Genomic DNA, 20,128 nt, shown 5'->3' with positions numbered 1-20,128 from the left:
GCACACTTTCTCAGAGTCCTCAGAATGATAAAATCTTTAGACCCCTGCATAAACCGCACTCTTCCTAATATCCCCAATATCCACCTTATCTTGAGTGATGCAATCACATCAATTTCCCTCCTCATACATTTTTATACAGTAAACCTATAGAGCATATGAAAAAGAAGAGACATTGCTTTGTCAACAAAGGTCCATCTAGTCAAGGCTATGGTTTTTCCAGTGGTCATGTATAGAGATGAGAGTTGGACCATAGAGAAAGCTGAGTGCCGAAGAATTGATGCTTTTGAACTGTGGTGTTGGAGAAGACTCTTGAGAGCCCCTTGGACTGCAAGGGGATCCAACCAGTCACTCCTAAAGGACATCAGTCCTGAATATTCATTGGAAGGACTGATGCTGAGGCTGAAACTCCAACTCTTTGGCCACCTGATGCGAAGAACTGACTCATTGGAAAAGACCCTGATGCTGGGAAAGATTGAAGGCAGGAGAAGGGGACGACAGAGGATGAGATGGTTGGATGGCATCACCGACTCAATGGACGTGAGTTTGAGTAAACTCCGGGAGCTGGTGATGGACAGGGAGGCCTGCTGCAGTCCATGGGGTCGCAAAGAGTCGGACACGACTGAGCGACCGAACTGAACAGAACTGATAGAGCTCTTAAGATCAGTGGGAGGGGGAAAAAAATATCCCTCACAAGGGAGTATCATTTCAAAAGTTAAAGGAAATCGCTGGCTCCCCTGGGGAAGCCGGAAACCTGGCAGGGGGAAGTTGGCGAGGAGTCAGGGTCCCACCGAGCGAGCCCTGCAGCTGCGCTCTCGCCCGGCCTGCGCTCTGCGCGTGCCCTTTAAGAGGCGGGGCCGGGGCGGGGCCTGGCGGTCGCCCGCTCTCCCAAGCTGCCCTGCGCGCGCGCCGGCAGTTCGGCCACGTCCCTGGCCACGTCGCGCCCGCTCTCGCCATCTTCGCCGCTTCCTCTCAGGGGCCGCCGCCGCCGCTGCCTGAGCTGCCGAGCCTGGGGCCGCCGCGCAGATCGCCGCCGCCGCCATGAACATCTTCCGGCTGACCGGGGACCTGTCCCACCTGGCGGCCATCGTCATCCTGCTGCTGAAAATCTGGAAGACGCGCTCCTGCGCCGGTGAGCGGCGGGCGAGGCCCGGGAGAGGCTCGGGCGCGGGGCCGGGTCCCTGGGAGGAGCGGGCGACCTCGGCCGCCCCACGGCCCGCAGGCCTGCGCCGGCCCGACACACCCCCCTCGGCCGGGCTGGCGGGCGGCCGGGCCCCGAGGGGAGCCTGCGGCCCTTGGGGGTAGGAGCTCGGGCCGGGGTGCAGTGTCGGGGCGCTGGGCCCGGCTCTGCACTTGGTCGGCTGCGAACTTGAGCCGTCGGGGGCCGGAGAGGCGCCAAGTGGACCGCGCGGGCCCTTGTTGGATCTGAAAAGTTTGGCTGCGGGGCGGGGGGTCCAGCACGCCGGTCCCCCGCGCCCCCGGCTTCAGTGGGCGCTTCTCCGCGCGCCTGGGTAGGAAGGGGGGGTGTCCCGAAGTGCGGGGAGCCTGCGAATCAATGGGACGCGCAGGAGGAGGATGGGCAGGATCGCCGCGCTGGGCCTGACGTGGCAGCCGACCCAGCCCGGGAGGTGGGGCGGACGTGGGGAGAGGTCACCCCGCTCCCCACCCTGCCCCTCGGAGGACCGGCCTTTCGGTGAAGGTGCCCGGGCAGGCCTGTCCTTTAGAGTCCCGTGGGCTTCAACCCAGCCCTCGGGTCCCGGATCGCGCCTGCCGCGGGAGGGGCCTGTGGGGAGATCTCTAAGCGAATTTCTTGGGGCAGTTAATGCTGCTTTGAGGGACGATCTAGTTTGTCAAAACTCCTCTGAGCGCCTCCATCTAATAACGGGTTTTCTTAGACCTGCGGCGCGCCGCCGGGTACCGCCGAGGTCTCCTGTGGTCTCCTGTAATTCCTCACTCCACGTCACCAGTGAGTTGGCGGCTCCTCCTCGCGAGTACACGTTTCGTGCACACGCTGCTGGGAGGCAGTGAGACCCATCTTTCTCAGCTAGTCCTTGCACGGTTTTGCGTTTCGTTAGCTCTAAGAGCTTAAGAACGGCGAATTTTTAAATGATTTCTTAAAAGTACAGTCTTCCTTACACATATTTTTGATGCCATGTCCTCAGTGTAATAAACGTTTGGAGAATTAAAGAACTTAATTTTTGCAGAGACAGTAAAAGATGGAGTCCTAAATGACTCGGGTGGCAGAGAATTCCATGTACCTGATTGATTTCTACCTATTTTCGCCTCTAGAATAATAACACCACCTCTTTGGCTGTAGTCTTCAGGCCTCACCTGTCTCCCTGGAGCACAGCTGAGATCCAGGAAGTAAGAAGAACCAAAAAAGACCTTTGAGCAGTCAAAATGGATGTTACAAAGTCCACGTACTGAAACCAGTGTGTTTGGCTTGGAGATGATCTCTCAATTCATGCATAGTTCGGAGGGGTTCAGTTGTACCGTTTCCAATGACAGCAAAGTAATTTCAGCGATTGTGAGAGCTGATATTTAAGTGCTGGCTGTGTGTTAGGTAGTGAGGTAAATGCCTTATATGGCTTATCCCACATACTCCTTGGTGCTCAGACAGTAAAGAATTTGCCTGCAATGCGGGAGACCTGGGTTTGATCCCTGGGTTGGGAATATCCCCTGAAGAAGGGAGTGGCAACCTACTCCGGTATTCTTGCCTGGAGAGTTCCATGGATAGAGGAGCCTGGTGGGCTACAGTGCAAGGAGTCGCAAAGAGTCAGACATGACGAACACTTTCACGTAGTCCTTGAAATAACCTTATGAAGGGAGTGCCCTTGCCCCCGTTCCCTGGAGGAGGTAACTGAGGCACAGGGAGGTGAGATGACTGGTAGAGCCAGGACTGGTGTACAGGCAAGGAGTGACTCCCAGTGAAAGACCTGCACGAACGTCTGTTTGGTCTGTGGAGTTTGGGTTTAGGCGAACATGTGTTTGGTCTATGGAGTTTTGGTTTAGGCATTTGATGCCAGGTCAGTAGTTTAGGTCATTTCTTTCTGTACTCAGAAAATGTTATTTTATTTTTAAGATTTTATTTTTTGATATGGACCATTTTTAAAGTCTTTATTGAATTTGTTACAATATTGTTTCTGTTTTATGTCTTGGTTTTTTGGCCATGAGGCATGAGAGATCCTAGCTCCCCGACCAGAGTTCAGACCTGCACCCCTTGCATTGTTAGGTGAAGTCCTGACCACTGGACCACCAGGGAATTCCCTAGGAAATGTTATTTTTAATCCCTGCTTAATCAAGATATAATCGACATATAACATTGTATTCGTTTTAGGTGTACAACATACAGATTTGATATATGTATTGGGAGATGATTACCACAGTAATCATGTTAACACCCATCACCACACATAGCGACTTTTGTTTTCTCTTGTGATGAAAGCTTTTAAGATCTACTCTCCTAGCAGCTTTCAAATATGCAATACAGTCTTGTTAACTATAGTCCCCATTGTATGTTACATCCCCAAAGTTTTATTTATCTTCTAACTGGAAGTTTGTGCCTTTTGACTGCTGCTGCTGCTGCTGCTGCTAAGTCACTTCAGTCGTGTCCGACTCTGTGCGACCCCATAGACGGCAGCCCACCAGGCTCCCCCGTCCCTGGGATTCTCCAGGCAAGAATACTGGAGTGGGTTGCCATTTCCTTCTCCAGTGCATGAAAGTGAAAAATGAAAGTGAAGTCGCTCAGTTGTATCCAACTCCTAGCGACCCCATGGACTGCAGCCTGCCAGGCTCCTCCGTCCATGGGATTTTCCAGGCGAGAGGACTGGAGTGGGGAGTCATTGCCTTTTGACTGCCTTCACTCATTTTGCCCACCCCATCACCAGAAATGTTACTTTTAATCTTTATTTTTGCTCCAAAGTCTTTGTATGAGTCTCTTAGTCTTTTATATGTTCCTCAGAATCCCCTTCTCTGTCAAGACATTTAATATTGAAGCACACTATCTCCTAAACATGGATCTAAACTAAGATATTGGGGGGAAGTTAGTACAGTGCTGAATATGGAGTTCTCAGGGAAGCACTGAGTAATGAGACAAAGTGAAAGGGTTTGCTATTTTGTTTGTTGTTTTTTGACATTCACTGTTTTCATTTGGGAGATTTAGGAGTATTTAGGAAATATAAAATACTTAAGCTGAAATAACAAGGAAGATAAATAGGTGAGTTAAATTTGTGTCTGTTTGCTTGGTATTCCAATAGTTACTAAACTATCCTCATTGTCAGACTTAGGATCATTTTTGTTCTTACATGTGAGATTTTCTAGCCTTATAAAAATCAAAATCACCAAGATCATTTTTATTCAGAATTAAAATCTGGATTTGACTGGTTGCCTTGTTTTTCCATCCTAATTTAAAGTTGTTTAGGGACTTTTGAAAGGGTAAGAATTTGATGAGTTTCTCAAATAACTGGAATAGGAGACATGTACATTCAGGTTGTGTTTCTCACTTTGAAAATACTGGTGTTGGGATTCATTTTAGGATTTTGGCCCTTATTTGGAACATAGCTGCAACTATAGAACCACGAGGCTTTTTCCCCGTAGGGTTAGGGATGAGATAGTTTAGTGAGGAAGATTCTGCTTTCCTGACTGTCTAATTCCAGAACAGCAGCCACAAAGGACCTTTTAAAGTGGAGGCTGGGGAGTTGATCTTGGTTTTGTTAGGATTGACATTCTCCGCTGTGTGCATTGTCATGATGGAGGGATGAATGAAATGTGAGTTCCTCGTCTTCCTGAGCTCTGATGCAGCTGAATCCACAGTGTCCCAAACATGGACCTGGGGAGTGTTGGGGGAACACCCCTTGGTTTGTAGGTGACGAACTTCCTGTCTGCATTTTCCTGTAGGCTGATAGTTGTTAGTGCTCTGTCTAGTGGGCTTAAGCTGCTGGTGGATCCTTCTGAGCTCAGGGCTCCCAGCCTTCCTCCTGGGCCTTCCCTGCTCTCCTCCGCCTGTTACTCAGGTTGTTGTTAGCTGTTGTCGTGTGAGTCACAGGTTTTCCGTCCTCCTAAACTTGACAGCAGTGTGCAGTGTCCCTGTGTTTCTTGTAATTGTATAGTGTATATATGTGTTTGTGTGGTCTTTATTGGAGAAGGCAGTGGCACCCTACTCCAGCACTCTTGCCTGGAAAGTCCCATGGACGGAGGAGCCTGGTGGGCTGCAGTCCATGGGGTCGCAAAGAGTCGGACACGACTGAGCGACTTCCCTTTCACTTTTCAGTTTCCTGCATTGGAGAAGGAAATGGCAACCCACTCCAGTGTTCTTGCCTGGAGAATCCCAGGGATGGGGGAGCCTGGTGGGCTGCCGTCTATGGGGTCGCACAGAGTCGGACACAACTGAAGCGACTTAGCAGTAGCAGTGGTCTTTATAGTTTGAATTTTATGAGGAGATAGTTTATTTACAGTGAATGTATCTGATTTACAAAAAGCAGCCATTTTCTTGGCTCTTAAATGTGCTTAAGTTTTAGGTTTTAATATAGTTCCTCTTAAATTGTCTTAAGTGGTGTACAGTGAACTGGCATTTTGCTTGATTTATTTGTGTGTTTTGTGGTGGCTTCTCCAGATTGGGGCAGGGTCCTCTCTTTGTTGTTGTTTATTGACGTGTGGTGGATTTAAGTGTTGTGTTCGTTTCAAGTGTATAGCAAAGTGGCTCAGATGTGTGTGTGTGTGTTCTTTTCAGAATCTTTCCCTTATCGTTTACTACAAACTGCTGAGTATAGTTTCCTGTGCTGCACAGTACATCCTCGTTGTGACAGTTTATATTTTTGAAGCACAAGGAAAACACCTCTTCTTTTATCATCTTTGAATACTCCAGGAAGCTTTTGCCTCCCATTCCCAGCTCCCTCTTTGTAGCCGCTATCACCTCTGCTCTTTGGAGTGCCAAGCTCCTGAGTAATCATGGCTCTTACTTACTGACCACCCACTCTGTGGCCACAAGGCACTGGGGACACAGTTCTGAGCAGCAGCTTGCCACTGTCAAAGTTTCTCTTCTCAAGAAAGCGGCAATTTAGCTGAAATAAGATATATATAAAAAGATAAAAATCCAGGATATCAAACCACATAGGCAGTAAACACTGTGGATGTGAAGTGACGAGAAAGACCCTGGGGAGGGCTCCCCTGATTTCACAGCAAGGAGGGTATGAGACCTCCATGAGGAATGTATGCAACTTCGCTGATGGACATAGAAGTGGCCCGAATGCGTGTTCATACCGTACCTGGTCCTAGACAGGACCGGGGCAGAGGAGAGCAGACAGGGCAATTCGCCTCCCCAGAGTACCTTCCTAATTCAGAATATCATCACAGTCAAAGGACAATAAATTGAGAGAAATAACCTGCAATATAATCTGCCACCTAAGTGGCAAAAGGTTAATATCCACCTTAAAATTAATGTTTAATTTTAAATTAATTAAATTAATTAATCCTCCAAATTAAAAAAACCAACAACCTGATAGGTAAATGAGCGAAGCTGGCAGTTTATAGAAGAATAACAGAAGGCCAGTTCAGAGTGAAAGAACGCCCTGCCTCATTAGTATTTAGAAGTTTGGGTGTTAAAAGAGCAGTGGATGCCATCTTTTGCCACTGGGTGGGAAAAAGTCAGAGGTTTACAACATCTTGATGTAAGCAGAGATGTAAAGAATATTCTCATCTGGTGTTGTGAATATGTAAATTGGCACAGCCTATGTAGGAGAAATTTGACATTATTTCAAAAGTTAAAGTGCTAATATATTTTGTCAGTGTTTCTAGGGAATTTGAACTACAGAAATTGCCATGTATGTGAACAAGCTAACCACAGGTATAAAGGTGTTTGTTGTGCCTAAATAAACACAGAACACTATTTATAGATACAAAGATATTCATGGAGCGTTTACAGGAACAAAAATTGTACACAACCCAAATGTCCACTTGTGTGGAGGGGTCACACAAATGTTGGTACATTCACACTGCAGAACACTATGCAGCCATTCAAAAGAATAAGGCAGAAGTATTAACAGGAGAAGATATGTCTGAAATACTAAGTTGAGAAAGCAAGTTGTAAGCAAAGAGATAGTATGGCCCATTTTAAGGGGCAAACGTGTGAGTACATACAAATACACATACAGAGAAAGGGCCTTTAAGAAAGCCTGGAGTGTCGTATTTAAAGTGGAGGTGGGAGGGGTGTTTACTAGGTCCAGTTGGTATTTTTAATAAAATAGCATGGATTTTGCTGAAAACAGGAAAAGGTGGCAAAGCAGCACATAGTAACAAGAGCTGTCACTAAGCACCCACAAGCATGGCAGGTATCGAAAAAACACTTTTTCCAACAGGCCCATACTCTGTCCCTGTTTGGCAGGGGCAGAAAGTGAGGTTTAGCGGGGCCGAGTATGTAACGGCCCTGTGTGACCTGGTGCACTCAGAGATGAGCTTGAACCCAACCAAACCTTCTGGCTCCACAGCCCCTTCCCCTGCTCACAGGAGCTGTGCTGTGAGCCAGCTGCTGACCCCTGTGCTAGGGTGTTAGTGGCCGTTAGGAGAGCAGCTGGCACCTTGGAGACAGTGGGCCGGCGCGTGGTGCCCGGGGCGCCGGGTGAGCACTGCCCTGCAGGTTTTCCTGCTGCTCTGACCCGTGGCACTTGGGTGCATCCAGTGTTGACAGGAAGAAACAGTTCACAGAAGGCTTGTCCGTCTGGTTGAGGGTTTTGTTCCGTAAACCAATGGAAATATGAGAAATGCAGCTTTTAACCTGCAGCAGAATTTAAGGTCATGTACACTGGAATGCTTAGTTGGAGGCGTTCATTAACCTTCACTTGGCCCAGTGGGAGAAGATGGGAATGGTGGTGTGTGTGATGATTGGTTTCCGTTTTACAAGTTGTGCTCCCTAGTGTGGAGGTGTCCCTGGTGTGGAGGTGCTCCCTGGTGTGGAGGTGTCCCTGGTGTGGATGTGCTCCCTGGTGTGGAGGTGTCCCTGGTGTGGAGGTGCTCCCTGGTGTGGATGTGCTCCCTGGTGTGGAGGTGCTCGCTGGTGTGGAGGTGCTCCCTGGTGTGGAGGTGCTCCCTGGTGTGGATGTGCTCCCTGGTGTGGAGGTGCTCGCTGGTGTGGAGGTGCTCGCTGGTGTGGAGGTGCTCCCTGGTGTGGAGGTGCTCGCTGGTGTGGACGTGCTCGCTGGTGTGGAGGTGTCCCTGGTGTGGAGGTGCTCGCTGGTGTGGAGGTGCTCGCTGGTGTGGAGGTGCTCGCTGGTGTGGAGGTGCTCCCTGGTGTGGAGGTGCTCGCTGGTGTGGAGGTGCTCGCTGGTGTGGAGGTGTCCCTGGTGTGGAGGTGCTCCCTGGTGTGGAGGTGCTCGCTGGTGTGGAGGTGCTCGCTGGTGTGGAGGTGTCCCTGGTGTGGAGGTGCTGCTCCCTGGTGTGGAGGTGCAGTACATTTGTTACAGAACCACTGAGAGTGAGTGGTCTTCAGAGCTTGTTTCCCTGGCCTTCGTGTCCTTCGGTCTCAACCTGGGAACTGACTGTGGGAGCGCCTCCCGCTTCAGAGCTAGTGTCCCCGGAAGGAGATTCCTGCCCCTCCCGCTCTGTCTTCAGCTGGGATCCCCGCCTTCTTGAGAAGACAGACAGGTTTTCTGTGTTAAAGGGGAAAGCCTGCTCTTCGGGATCCAGGCCGGGAAGAATCGGGCAGAACTGTGTGGGCACACAGCGCTCAGGTCTCCAGCATGGTGGCTCCTGCCCGGGTTTTACACCACAGGACAAGCTGCAGCCACACGCTGCCTGTGCCCTTCTCCTCTGCCCCACCCCCTGGCGGGCAGTAAATTAGGGCAGAACCCGGAGCACGCACCTGTTCACAGTCAGAGACACAGTATGTCTTCAAAACTCTTTGGAAGTCTTATCTCAAAATATCACAAAATGAGTTTACCCCCAAGACATGAAAATAAATTGAATTACTGTTTTTTTTTTTCCATTTGTTCATTCATTCAGCAGGTATTTTCTGGGCCCTGCTGTGTGTCAGACCGTGAGTGTGGTCGGGCGGGGGGTTGGGGGGGTGGGGTGGGGGGCTCTGGAGGGGAGGGAGACGGGCGACCAAATGACCACAGGGCGCTTTGTAAGCGCTGCCACAGGAGCTGGGCAGCAGCCTGGTGAAGTGGGTCTTCTGTACTTGCTGGATGAATAAGCAGCGCTGAGGGAGGTTGTCTTCAAGGATGACTTTGATGGGAATTGGGTTGCAAAGGGGGGTGGTAAAAGCGATATGTCCGTCCCTGATTTTTAGTATAGGAATTCTGAAAACAAGGGCAAATTTCAGTTTACCTGGCTTCCAAATTTTCAGGAGAATAAACCCTTTACAACAAAACTTGCCTGTATGTATTCTGTCATTTTTTAATTTAAAATATGGGAAAGAACCACATAGAAAATAAGCTGGGAGTTTCTCTCGCAAGGCTTCCACAGTCGCCAGACGCAAACTGCATGCTCCCAGTCCTCTTCCCCATCTTGTCTTCTCTCGCACGTTTTCTGTGTCAACAGCAGTCTCATTGATTCTCCTGTGGAACATTGATCTGTGATAAGAAAAACAGAAACTCCCTGCCGCTGGGGAAGAGACTGAAAGGTGCATGCTTGCTCTCTGTGTCTGTGTCTCCACCTTTGGCCCTTGAGATTGGCCGCGACTGATGGATCCAGAGGGACAGAGGCAGCTGCTCTTCAGTTTCTCTTAGTTTAGTTTTGTGAATAGGGTGGAACTGCAATTATTCCTCCACAAAAATGACGTTCTCAGAGCTAGGCTTTTTGCTTCAACAAGCTGTAAAATAGTTTTGGACAGTAGTGTTGTTTGTAAAATATCATTTAATAAAACAATGTGATTTTCACCTTTGGAAGAATATTACTAATGATTTGGGTTCAGTGACGTTTCCACTAAATACAAACTTGCTTAGCTGTCTAATGATGTGAAGTTTACGACGTAGATGAGGGTGGGTGGGTCCTGACACCTAGTGAGATTCACTTTGCTCAAAAAGTCGCTCTTCAACATCTGAAACCCACGGCATACGGCTGTTGTCACAGAACTATTTGGCCAAATCCAGACGGCAGGGACCTTCTCATCGTCTGGACTGAGCGTCCCTGTGCTCCACACAGGCTCTGGGGGGAGTGGGGAGTGGTGACTGGAGGGAGAAAGAGTTTCAAGATGTTCCAACAATAAAAGGTGCTGCTTTGGAAGGCTAGTAGGTTCCTACCCTCTTGTTGCCATAGCATCCAGGAGCCTCTTTGTGGGAGTCTGAGTTTGGTTGTGTGGTTCATCTAAGATAATTTAAGTTTTTATCTCCTCCAAGTAATGCTGCCTCCCAAAAGCAGTCACCGTAGGAGGCCAAGCCGTGGGGATTACAGCTCAGACTTTTCCTTGAAGCACGGCCCCCACTTGGTTCCTCGTCGCCTTGTCTGTTCAAGGATGTTGAGGGAATGGAAGACTGAAACTGTTCTCCTGCGTTTGGAGTCATCCCAGCCCCTGGCTTTGGCGCCTGGTGCCCCGCGTTCCTGCAGTCCCTTCATGGTATCGACTTCAAGAATCACAGAGCTGTTGGTGTATTTCTAACACTTTGCTTTTGTTTCTTCAGGTATTTCTGGGAAAAGCCAGCTTCTGTTTGCACTGGTCTTCACAACTCGTTACCTGGATCTTTTTACTTCATTTATTTCATTGTATAATACGTCTATGAAGGTATGGTGTGGCACCCAGCGGAGTGTGTTTTGTCCATAACTCACAGACCTGTGGAGACTGTTAAACTTATGTCACCTGTGCACTTAATTAGGCATCTGCAAGAATAATGTCTAGATGTGCTGCTGTTGGTGTAAGCCTTCTGAGACCACCTAGTACGTACAGCTTGGATTAGTTACCATTAAGCATATTGTCTCCTGTATCAAAGCAGTATCTATTTAATTAAAGCACTTTGCACTTAGAGATTTCTTGATCTTAAGTTCCTCAACTGTGATAAACTTCTGAAGCTCTGGAAAACCCTCAAAGACAGAGGAGTGACTGTTATGTTTTCAAGCAGTGGGAAATTACAGGGTCCCTGGGAAAGGCCAGCAGGTTGGTTCAGGACGAGGAGGGGCAGGCGGGCTCCGGCTGCCCCTTCTCCCGCCTCTCTGGGGCCTAGGCGTGCGTCGCGTGTCGCCTTTGCCGTGCTTAAGCGACATCTACACCGGAGTTTACTTAATATGGTTCTAAAGCTTCTAACTCGTCCTAAGTGCTGGTATCCATGCCACCTTCGGTGTCACAGTTTTCCTAACCACAGGAAGACGAATGTATGACTCTCAAAGCGCAGCGTAATTGCATACACCAGCCTCTTGTGCGCTGCGGGCGGTACACATGCCGCGCTTCGGGCAGTCTGGGTCCGCTCTGCAGGCGTTGAACTTGCACGTGGTGAGCACCCCCGGGGCGCACTGAGGGCTGCAGACGGCAGGCAGCAGCCTTGGCTCTGGCAGGGGAGCAGACGGCAGGCACCCCTGGGCAGATGGCTCGCTTGCGATTGCTGCTGTGACCGCACATTCGAGTCACCTAGAGGTGTTCCATTCTTCGTTACTGAGTGAAGGGAATTCATCAGGAATTCGCCTCCTTAGAAATGGCCATGTCCTTGCTTATTGTCCAGGCAGGTTAAAACTGTAGCCGTCAGAGGCGTGCGAGCAGGAATCCCCTCCCCTCCCCTCCCTCTCAGTATGCCCAGCTTTCAGGAATCTTTACTTGATTAATTGTTGCTTCCAAACATACTCCTAAAAATCAGGGGCATGAGAGGCGGGTTTTATGTGCTCATGGCTTCTTACTTTAAATGGCAAGCATGGGTGAGAGAAGAAAAAGAACTGCTTTGTTCAGTGGCCGCTGAACCCTCGTGGATGCGTCGGGGCTGCTTGTGGGTGGGGAGACTGTATGTAGATGTGTGTGTGTTGTGTATACATATCGGAGAAGGCGATGGCACCCCACTCCAGTACTCTTGCCTGGAAAATCCCATGGACGGAGGAGCCTGGTGGGCTACAGTCCATGGGGTCGCTAGGAATCGGACAGACTGAGCGACTTCACTTTCACTTTTCACTTTCACGCATCAGAGAAGGCAATGGCAACCCACTCCAGTGTTCTTGCCTGGAGAATCCCAGGGACGGGGGAGCCTGGTGGGCTGCTGTCTCTGGGGTCGCACAGAGTCGGACACGACTGAAGCGACTTAGCGGCAGCAGCAGTGTATATGGATAGATTATGTGTTTATTCACAGGCATACGTACATGTATTTTTGTGTGGGGAGAGCACCTCTAGCAGTATAGGGTGTGAATCTTCCTTGATTTTGCATTGAGAAGGGCTGTGTATGTGTTGCTGCGTCAGTATTATGGGTATAGGCGACAGTTTTGGTATTTTGTTGACTATTTGCAAATATGACTTCAAGATGCCTGGGATAGCTCAGGTCTTTGTTCTGAAGTGTGTGAGGACTTATGACTGCTCTCATTTTCCTCTCACGTCGATTGACCCCAGTGCTTTCCGAATCCAATTTTGCAAGTCGACTTGGCTGGGACCAGGTCATGTGGCTGATACTCCAGCTGCCTGTGTTTATAGGTTCTTGAGCCTAAAATTCTGCAGTCTGAAAATTGGTATAATCTCAGAATGTCAGACTTTTTCTTGGGTTCAGATGAGTATATAGTGTTTTTCCTTTTGAATGTGAAACACCGTATAACTTAATTGTAAGCCCTTGAATAGCTACGCACTGCACAGTTATCACTTACTTTTGGTTTTGCTTTTGTTGTTAACCAGACGAAATTTCATAGCAACAATCTCAATGTCCGTGTTAAAGTAACATGAGTTAAAACTGTCATTGCAAAGTGTAACATGAGTTACATTGTCTATATTATCTTTTGAAAAGTGCTAGCTCAGAAATGTCTTCTTGGTGTAAGGAAGTGCCTTGGTTTTGAACTGTATTGAACTTGCCATTCACTTTCTTTTCTGAGGCAACTATCTAATAATTTACAAAGAGATTAAAAATACATTTCTTGGCAGTCTCTTATAAAGTTAAACTTACACTTAACATATGATCCAGCAGTCCCCCTCCTAGGTCTTTACCCAGGAGAAATGAAGGCTTATGTTCACACAAAAGCCTGTGCACAGATGTTCACAGCGGCTCCATCCCCCACCCCACAAGCTGTAAACAACCTACCTGTCCACTAACTGGTAGGTGGATGAACCTCTGTGGCTGCCTCTTCCTAAAGACACAAGAGGACCAGTTCTTAATACACACGACAGCACAGCTGGATCTCAGGTTGTTATGTTGACTGAAAAAAACTGGTCTGAAAGGTGACATACTGTTAAGTTCCATTTATGGAATGGAATTCTAGAAAAGGCCAAAGTGCAGGGACTGAGAACACATTGGCACTTGCCAGAGGTTAGGCCTGGGGGAAAGGCATGACTCTGTGGGGCAGCAGGAGGGAATTGGGGTGGGGGGAGTCAGGACTGGTCTGTGTCTTGATTATGGTGGTGGTTTTATGACGTATGGAACTGTATACCCCCAAAAAGTGGGTTTTACTGTATTTAAATTTTATATATATATATATGTGGCTGATGCAGAAAACCAAGGGAATTGGAGCAATTGTAATATTTTGATGACACAGCATCTTTTTTTTTTTTTTTTTATCCTTTTAGCTCATCTACATTGCCTGCTCCTATGCCACAGTGTACCTGATCTACATGAAATTTAAGGCAACCTACGATGGAAATCATGATACTTTCCGAGTGGAGTTTCTGGTGGTCCCTGTGGGCGGCCTCTCATTTCTAGTCAATCATGATTTCTCTCCTCTTGAGGTTAGTTAAGAGGTTACTTAGGTAGTCATGTGTGGTTCCCTAAGGAAATAGACCTGTTTGCAGTTAGTGGGGTTCTATTTTGTGTTTCGGGGGCGTGGGTGGGGAGTGGGTTAGCAAATAAATGTAGTTTGATGTAAATAAATCCTGGGCAAGAATTAAGCACCCAGGTCAGACACCCACTTGAATGTCTTCTGACTCTCCTTTAGGATATAAGCTTGGCTTCTGTGACACCAAGCTGCTGCACTCCTTGTCTTGAGGAAGTGCAGCCTGCCTGGTGCCCAGCGCTGTGCCACGTGGTGGGGTGGCCTGCTCGCCAGTGCTCCCTCCAGCCCCAAGTGTCCAGAGTGAGGCTCTGGTCGTCCCCTGGTGGCAGCGGCGCCTGGGTGTAAACCCTCCAGGGACTCCTGCCAGACCCCTCCTCCGTAGGCATGAATGAAGAGCTGGGTTGGGAAGAGAGCTTGCGTGATTACGACTCTGACTTCTTAGCCCTTTGATTTAACCATGCCACAAAAAGCCTGAAGAGTAAGGAAAGAGGGAAATGATGTATGTCATCTGGGAAGGAGGAACGGCAGTGAGGGGTGGGGGGACCCAGCCCCCAGTCCTGCAGCCCTGGAGGAGGCGGGGTTGGCTCAGGGCCCCAGGGCCAGAGCTGGAGAGGCTGCCGGCAGGGAAGCGTCCCCTGCATCGCGTTTGAAGAGCCAGGCAGTTGCCCAGGGAAGAGTGCAGCACTGGCGAGGCCGGGGAGGGAGATCCAAGGAGCTGCAGGTGGCCGGGAACCTCGCTTGTCCCGGGGGGTCTGCGCCTTTATATGTGGCTTAAGTTTCTGTGGTTTATTAAAGTGCACAGCTGCTCTGTCCTGGGCGCTGATGCCCAGCCCCCGCTCCCTTTACGCTGCTTCACGGTGAGGCAGGAGTGTTTCTGTGAGTTGGCGGCAGGCGCCGGGCGCTGACGGGGCTGCGGCTTCTCCCTCAGATCTTGTGGACCTTCTCCATCTACCTGGAGTCGGTGGCCATCCTGCCACAGCTCTTCATGATCAGCAAGACCGGGGAGGCGGAGACCATCACCACCCACTACCTGTTCTTCCTGGGCCTCTACCGCGCCTTGTACCTCGTCAACTGGATCTGGCGCTTCTACTTCGAGGGCTTCTTTGACCTCATTGCCGTGGTGGCCGGCGTTGTCCAGACCATCCTGTACTGCGACTTCTTCTACTTGTACATCACGAAAGGTGCGTCAGGCTGTGTGCGGCCCGCTTCCCTCTTCCAGGGCTCCCTTGGCCGTCGTGCTTCTGATCTGACACTTACTCAGAAGGCGAACTGGCTTCAGAGCACATTTTAATGACTGTCAGGTAGAGTTCTTGGTCAGGATTTTCAGTCTTTTTTTTTCTTTATTTGTTATAATTTTATTGTTTTTCTACAATGACACATTTTCATTGTAAAACCAATCAGAATTAATAATTCTTAAAACAATCACCCAGAATCCTACCACTCCAAAATAATCATTGATAATGTGTAAGTAAACATAATGGTTTAATGATATATGATTTAAATTCAACATGCTGGTCTATAATTTGTTCTTCCTGGACATCTGCATGACTTTTAATAGCAGTGGAGTCTTACGTTTATTATCGTAGTTTATTTATTCAGCCCCCTGTTCATGGGTGTTTGGGCTTAAAAATGCAGTGTTTAACTCAGTGTCCTTGTGTATATATATATATATATTTGCCTTTGTATGAATAGAGTACATGTGAACTTGACAAAAATCTGATGAAAGCCATGGTCCTTGCTCAGAGAAAAATGCACAGTTACGTGTATTCACACAAACATGTGCTTATAGTTTTAGGGAGTTCAGGGGCCCTGAAACCCACCCACAGATCCCAGGCTAAGAATCCTCAGCTCGCTTCAGTCGCTCAGTCGTGTCCGACTCTTTGCGACCCCATGGACTGCAGCACGCCAGGCTTCCCTGTCCATCACCAACTCTGGAGTTTACTCAAACTCATGTGCATCAAGTTGGTGATGCCATCCAAGCATCTCATCCTCTGTCATCCCCTTATCCTTACGCCTCCCAGCTAAGGAATCCTGGCTATACAGTAAAGAATAGCTTACTGTATAGCCAGTAAGAATCCTGGCTATCCAGTAAAATTTCTAATGGTGGAATTGCTAGATACAAGGGCATATGTATCTTAACTCTTTTTTTTAACATCCAAAATTTTCATAACTGTTGTGTGTCAATATATGCAATTAGGGGATTAAGTCACGATGACAAAAAGCTGCCATGAATTAAAAGACAATTTCAATTGAACTAGTATTTTTAAATTCAGTTGCTAGGGCATCCGGATACATTAAGAAGATTCCAATTTGTGTATATGACATTCTCTTACTTCAGAGGACTGTGTTTATTGACACCCAAGTCAGATGCCTGGTGCTTGTCAGAAGCTCATCTCCCTGGACCTTGCTCTGTGGTGTCTTGTATGATAAACTTCTAGGAGTGGGTAGGAAGAAGCTGAAGCATGTCAGGATGAGTAATCTCTTGTTTTCATCCTTGTCTTTAAACTTGTAGTTCTCAAGGGAAAGAAGCTCAGTCTGCCTGCGTAAGTGCCAAAGACCACCACCAGCATCTGTCCTCAGGGTGCTCGGACAGAATTCTTAGCGCAGCAAAGGCTCAAGATGCTTGATACGGAAAATTGGAAACTCAGCTCTTCTGTTGCAGATAGTCATCAGTGGCTCTGTAAGAACCCAGAGGGAAAGAACCAGAAGGTTTCTGTTTAATGCATCTTGCCTTATCTTTTTTTAATACTATGTACAAAGATTTTTTACACAAAGAAACTTAATGCTGTATTAATAAAGTCAGTGTGTAGCTTCAATTGGGGGTAGTCCAAAAGTGAAGATTTTGTGAGGAATAAGTGCAAACTGTTTTGGGTTTTTTTAATTCTTTGAAATTGTTGATTCTTTGTGTCTGCAATGAAATCGTACTCCTTGACAGTCAGTAGATAATATATTCCTCCATCTATCAAACTTGCATTCCACTATATTTATTTGTGTTTTTTTGCCAAAAGATGAGTTATCTTTGTTTGAAATCTGAGACACTATGTCCAGTTTGGTACATCCATTCAAATTGCTTCCCACTGACGTGGAACTCCTTCCCTGGACGTCAAACACTACACGAAGCTGGTAAGGATAGCTTCCAAGTCTAAGGTTTTCATTACCAAAATCTGAAGATTCTGAATGTAGATGGAGTTTCGTTTAAGAGTCACCAAAGGTGCCTGCCCTCCTCCCTACTAAGTGTCAGTTGAAACTCTTCCAAGGGTGTCAAAAAGCTCGCTGAGGGGGCGGGGTGGGGCCCTGGGCTGCTTGCCGCCTGAGCGTGACGTGCGAGAAACATTCGTGATTAGTTTGGACTTAGGACTCCTCTGAGGAATGGAACACAAGTGGTTACCTATCACTTTAATTTACAGTTCCAGAAGATTGCTACAACCATGTCCGTTCTCAGATTCAAGTGGTTTTTCATATCCTTTTGGATAGCAGAATGATTGACTCTTTTTTTTAATTGGCAGCACCAGTTGCCGTTCCTCTTACTTTTTGTTTTGTTTTTACTGAGCTCTTGCATGATTTATCTTCTGTTACCATCCTCAATAAACATTTTATTAAACCTAGAATAAATTGTCTTTTTTTCCTGAATAAGGGTTTTGGAACATCCTGTGTCAGGATGGGTTTTTAGTCTTTGTTTTTCGATTGGCAACAGCTCTATATAGGGCCGCAAACATTTGTTCTTCCCTTAATCTAAAACCTCTTTTTTTTTTTTTAATTGCAGTTTTCCTCCTGATTTTGCCATTGTATTGATTTGCTGCATTTTTTTTTGACTTATGCAAAAACATACGATTTTGGTTTTTTTGTGATGCACCATAAACGTTAAAGTATTGAATACTAACAGTGCTTACAACAAAAAGTAGTAGTCTTGTTTACTGCATTAAAGTATCTTGTGAAGGAAGGGAACTGGATGGATTTGACTTTTATCTAGTGTGTCTCCAAACATCTTTCTAAACAGGTAGTATAACTGCATAGTTTAACCTCCTGTCCTTATCGCTCTCACCCCGCCTCCCCGCCCATGTCTTTGCTTTTGTGTATCAGAGTATCTTTCTTTCAGGCATTCTAGTTTAGTTTCTGTTTTCATCCTTTTTGGAAGATTCTAGTGGCAAGGAGGAAGGGTGGGAAATCCTGGCCTACGTGGAGCAGACCCCAGCGTTCCCAAACTGGGGGCCGGGGGAGTCTTGTTTTTGTGCATGTAAATCACACACGAGCTGGGCTCGTTCTTAGGCGAGCACAGAGCAAGGATCTGGGACTTGCGGAAGCATGGAGTGTCGACACCTCCGCCAGCCATCTGCCCAAGGAAAAGTAAAGCTGGCTGAGATGCCGCCACCATCCTGTGGTCGACCAGGGTGACGTCTCCACAGGTACCTTGAGGGGCGCGGGACCGGGGCAGCGGCCTCACGCACGCGGGAACAAAGGCATTGTCTGACGCACCTCACTAAGCACTGTTTCTGAATTACTCTCACTTCCTGAATAAAGGTTATCAGGTAATTCATACTTTTTATCAAGCTGTTTTATTTGTGTGAATTTGTGTTTTTTCTTTAAAGATAAAAATAAAGCAGAATTAACAGATTTACTCACTAAATAATTCTGAAAAGATGCTGGGTGTTGGCTGCTTACAGACACCAATCCAACAGTGTCTAGTCCAATCACGGGGTTTGAAGGTTTCCCAGGGAATTCTCTGGCGGGCCAGTGCTTAGGCTTCAGTGCTTTCACTGCAGTAGCCCAGGTTCAGTGCCTGGTCGGGGAACCAGGATCCTGCAAGCTGTTCATTGTAGCCAAAAAAACAAGGTTTCCTGCTTCCTTACGGTCTGTCAAAGAGAGAAACGGGTAGAGAAAAAGTTGCAGGTAGAAAGCCTTGCTAGGGAAGATCCAGCCCAGAGATACCAGAAAGTCAGACAGTTTGCTGGAATGCAAAGATTCTGTTTCAGCAGAAATCATTAGTGATCTGTGGGAATGCTAGGAAAAGCACAGGCTTTGGGGTTAGACGTGTGGAGTTTTGGCCCCTCACAGTCTAGCCCTGACCTTGGAATTAACGTGAGCCGTGTTGCCTCTCTGTTACCAGCAGAGACTCCACCATAGGATTTCCGTGAGGTGTTAAGGAGCCCTGTCCTGAAGCTCACAGCCCTGAGACTGGTGCACATTAAGTGCTGGGGACCTCAGGGATCCTCTTTCCCCTCCCTTTGTGCTCAGCTTGGGACAGCTTCCTTGAAGGCTGGCTGGAACCAGTTCAGTAGGAGTTCCTCTGATGCATTTGACCACATTGGTAGTTTTGCCCTTGTTCGCCTGCGTTATCTTCAGACCCTGACTCCCAAGTACCTTGCAAAACCACCCATTTGAGTGAAGGCTGATTGAATTGGGGCTGTGTGTGTGCCTTTTTTTTTTTTTTTTGGAGAAGGAAATGGCAATCCACTCCAGTGTTCTTGCCTGGAGAATCCCATGGACAGAGAAGCCTGGTAGGCTGCAGTCCGTGGGGTCGCACAGAGTCAGACACAACTGAAGCGACTTGGCGGCGGCAGCGGTGTGTCTTTTTTCTATGTGCTTCGCCCTCTAGTGGCTGAAGGTAGATTCCAAGGACCGTGCACTTTGCTCAGTAATCACTGTGCCTTCCCCCCAGGCCCCCCAAACCTGATCTGGGTTAGCTTTTGAAGTGTGCGGTCTTATGAGCCTTGTGCAGGTGCTGAGGTGGGGGTAGGGTCTCCTCCAGTTCTGAAACGGTTCCCTCTTTTATCCTTTCTACCTAAAAGTAACTTGCACCGTAATATATAGCACTTTTACTGCAAGACTTACCGAGTGCGTGCTCAGTCATGTCGGACTCAGTGACTTCATGAACTGTAGCGTGCCAGGGTGCTCTGTCCGTGGGATTTCCCTGGCAAGAACACTGGACTGGATAGCTATTCCCTTCTCCAAGGGATCATCCCGATTCAGGGATCGAACCCACCTCTCCAGCATTGGCAGGCAGGTTCTTTACAACACCCATCTGGGAAGCCTGTAATATAGCACTAATCCTTTCAAACAATGACAAGGATTGTCATTTTTTTATACTATTAGAACATAATACTACAGATTTCTGACCTAGTTTGGCACTGGGCACTTAAAAAGTGAGTCTTCAGGCATACACTATCTGCTGCTGCTGCTGCTGCTAAGTCGCTTCAGTCATGTCCGACTCTGTGCGACCCCATAGACGGCAGCCCACCAGACTTCCCCACCCCTGGGATTCTCCAGG

The 20,128-nt window shown here is 48.0% G+C and overlaps 1 protein-coding gene and 1 long non-coding RNA gene across 2 annotated transcripts; one reads left to right on the top strand and one right to left on the bottom strand.

Annotated features, from left to right (window-relative positions):
* The first annotated feature begins 913 nt into the window (after positions 1 to 913).
* Positions 914 to 18,399, top strand: KDELR2 (KDEL endoplasmic reticulum protein retention receptor 2). Its single transcript, XM_019987860.2, has 5 exons — positions 914 to 1,129; positions 10,608 to 10,708; positions 13,661 to 13,819; positions 14,792 to 15,044; positions 16,376 to 18,399. Exons 1-5 carry the CDS (start codon positions 1,039 to 1,041, stop codon positions 16,408 to 16,410), a joined length of 639 nt encoding a protein of 212 aa, XP_019843419.1. The 5' UTR covers positions 914 to 1,038; the 3' UTR covers positions 16,411 to 18,399.
* LOC139179777 (uncharacterized) lies at positions 17,579 to 19,981 on the bottom strand. The gene is made up of 2 exons (XR_011564137.1): positions 19,693 to 19,981; positions 17,579 to 18,713 (listed from the first exon to the last, which is right to left on the bottom strand). It is a non-coding gene; the product is annotated as an uncharacterized lncRNA (long non-coding RNA).
* Positions 19,982 to 20,128: the final 147 nt, after the last annotated feature.

The sequence above is a fragment of the Bos indicus genome, chromosome 25 (genome assembly GCF_029378745.1).
Source record: "Bos indicus isolate NIAB-ARS_2022 breed Sahiwal x Tharparkar chromosome 25, NIAB-ARS_B.indTharparkar_mat_pri_1.0, whole genome shotgun sequence".
Lineage (NCBI taxonomy): Eukaryota > Metazoa > Chordata > Mammalia > Artiodactyla > Bovidae > Bos > Bos indicus.
Note: the sequence above shows the minus strand (reverse complement) of the source record. Positions and strands in the feature narration are given on the sequence as shown.

Coding starts and splice junctions, on each gene's coding strand:
- KDELR2 (XM_019987860.2), top strand. CDS start 1,039: ATGAACATCTTCCGGCTGACCGGGGACCTGTCCCACCTGGCGGCCATC. Junction 13,820..14,791: donor ATGATTTCTCTCCTCTTGAG/GTTAGTTAAGAG, acceptor CTTCTCCCTCAG/ATCTTGTGGACCTTCTCCAT. Junction 15,045..16,375: donor CTACTTGTACATCACGAAAG/GTGCGTCAGGCT, acceptor TTAAACTTGTAG/TTCTCAAGGGAAAGAAGCTC.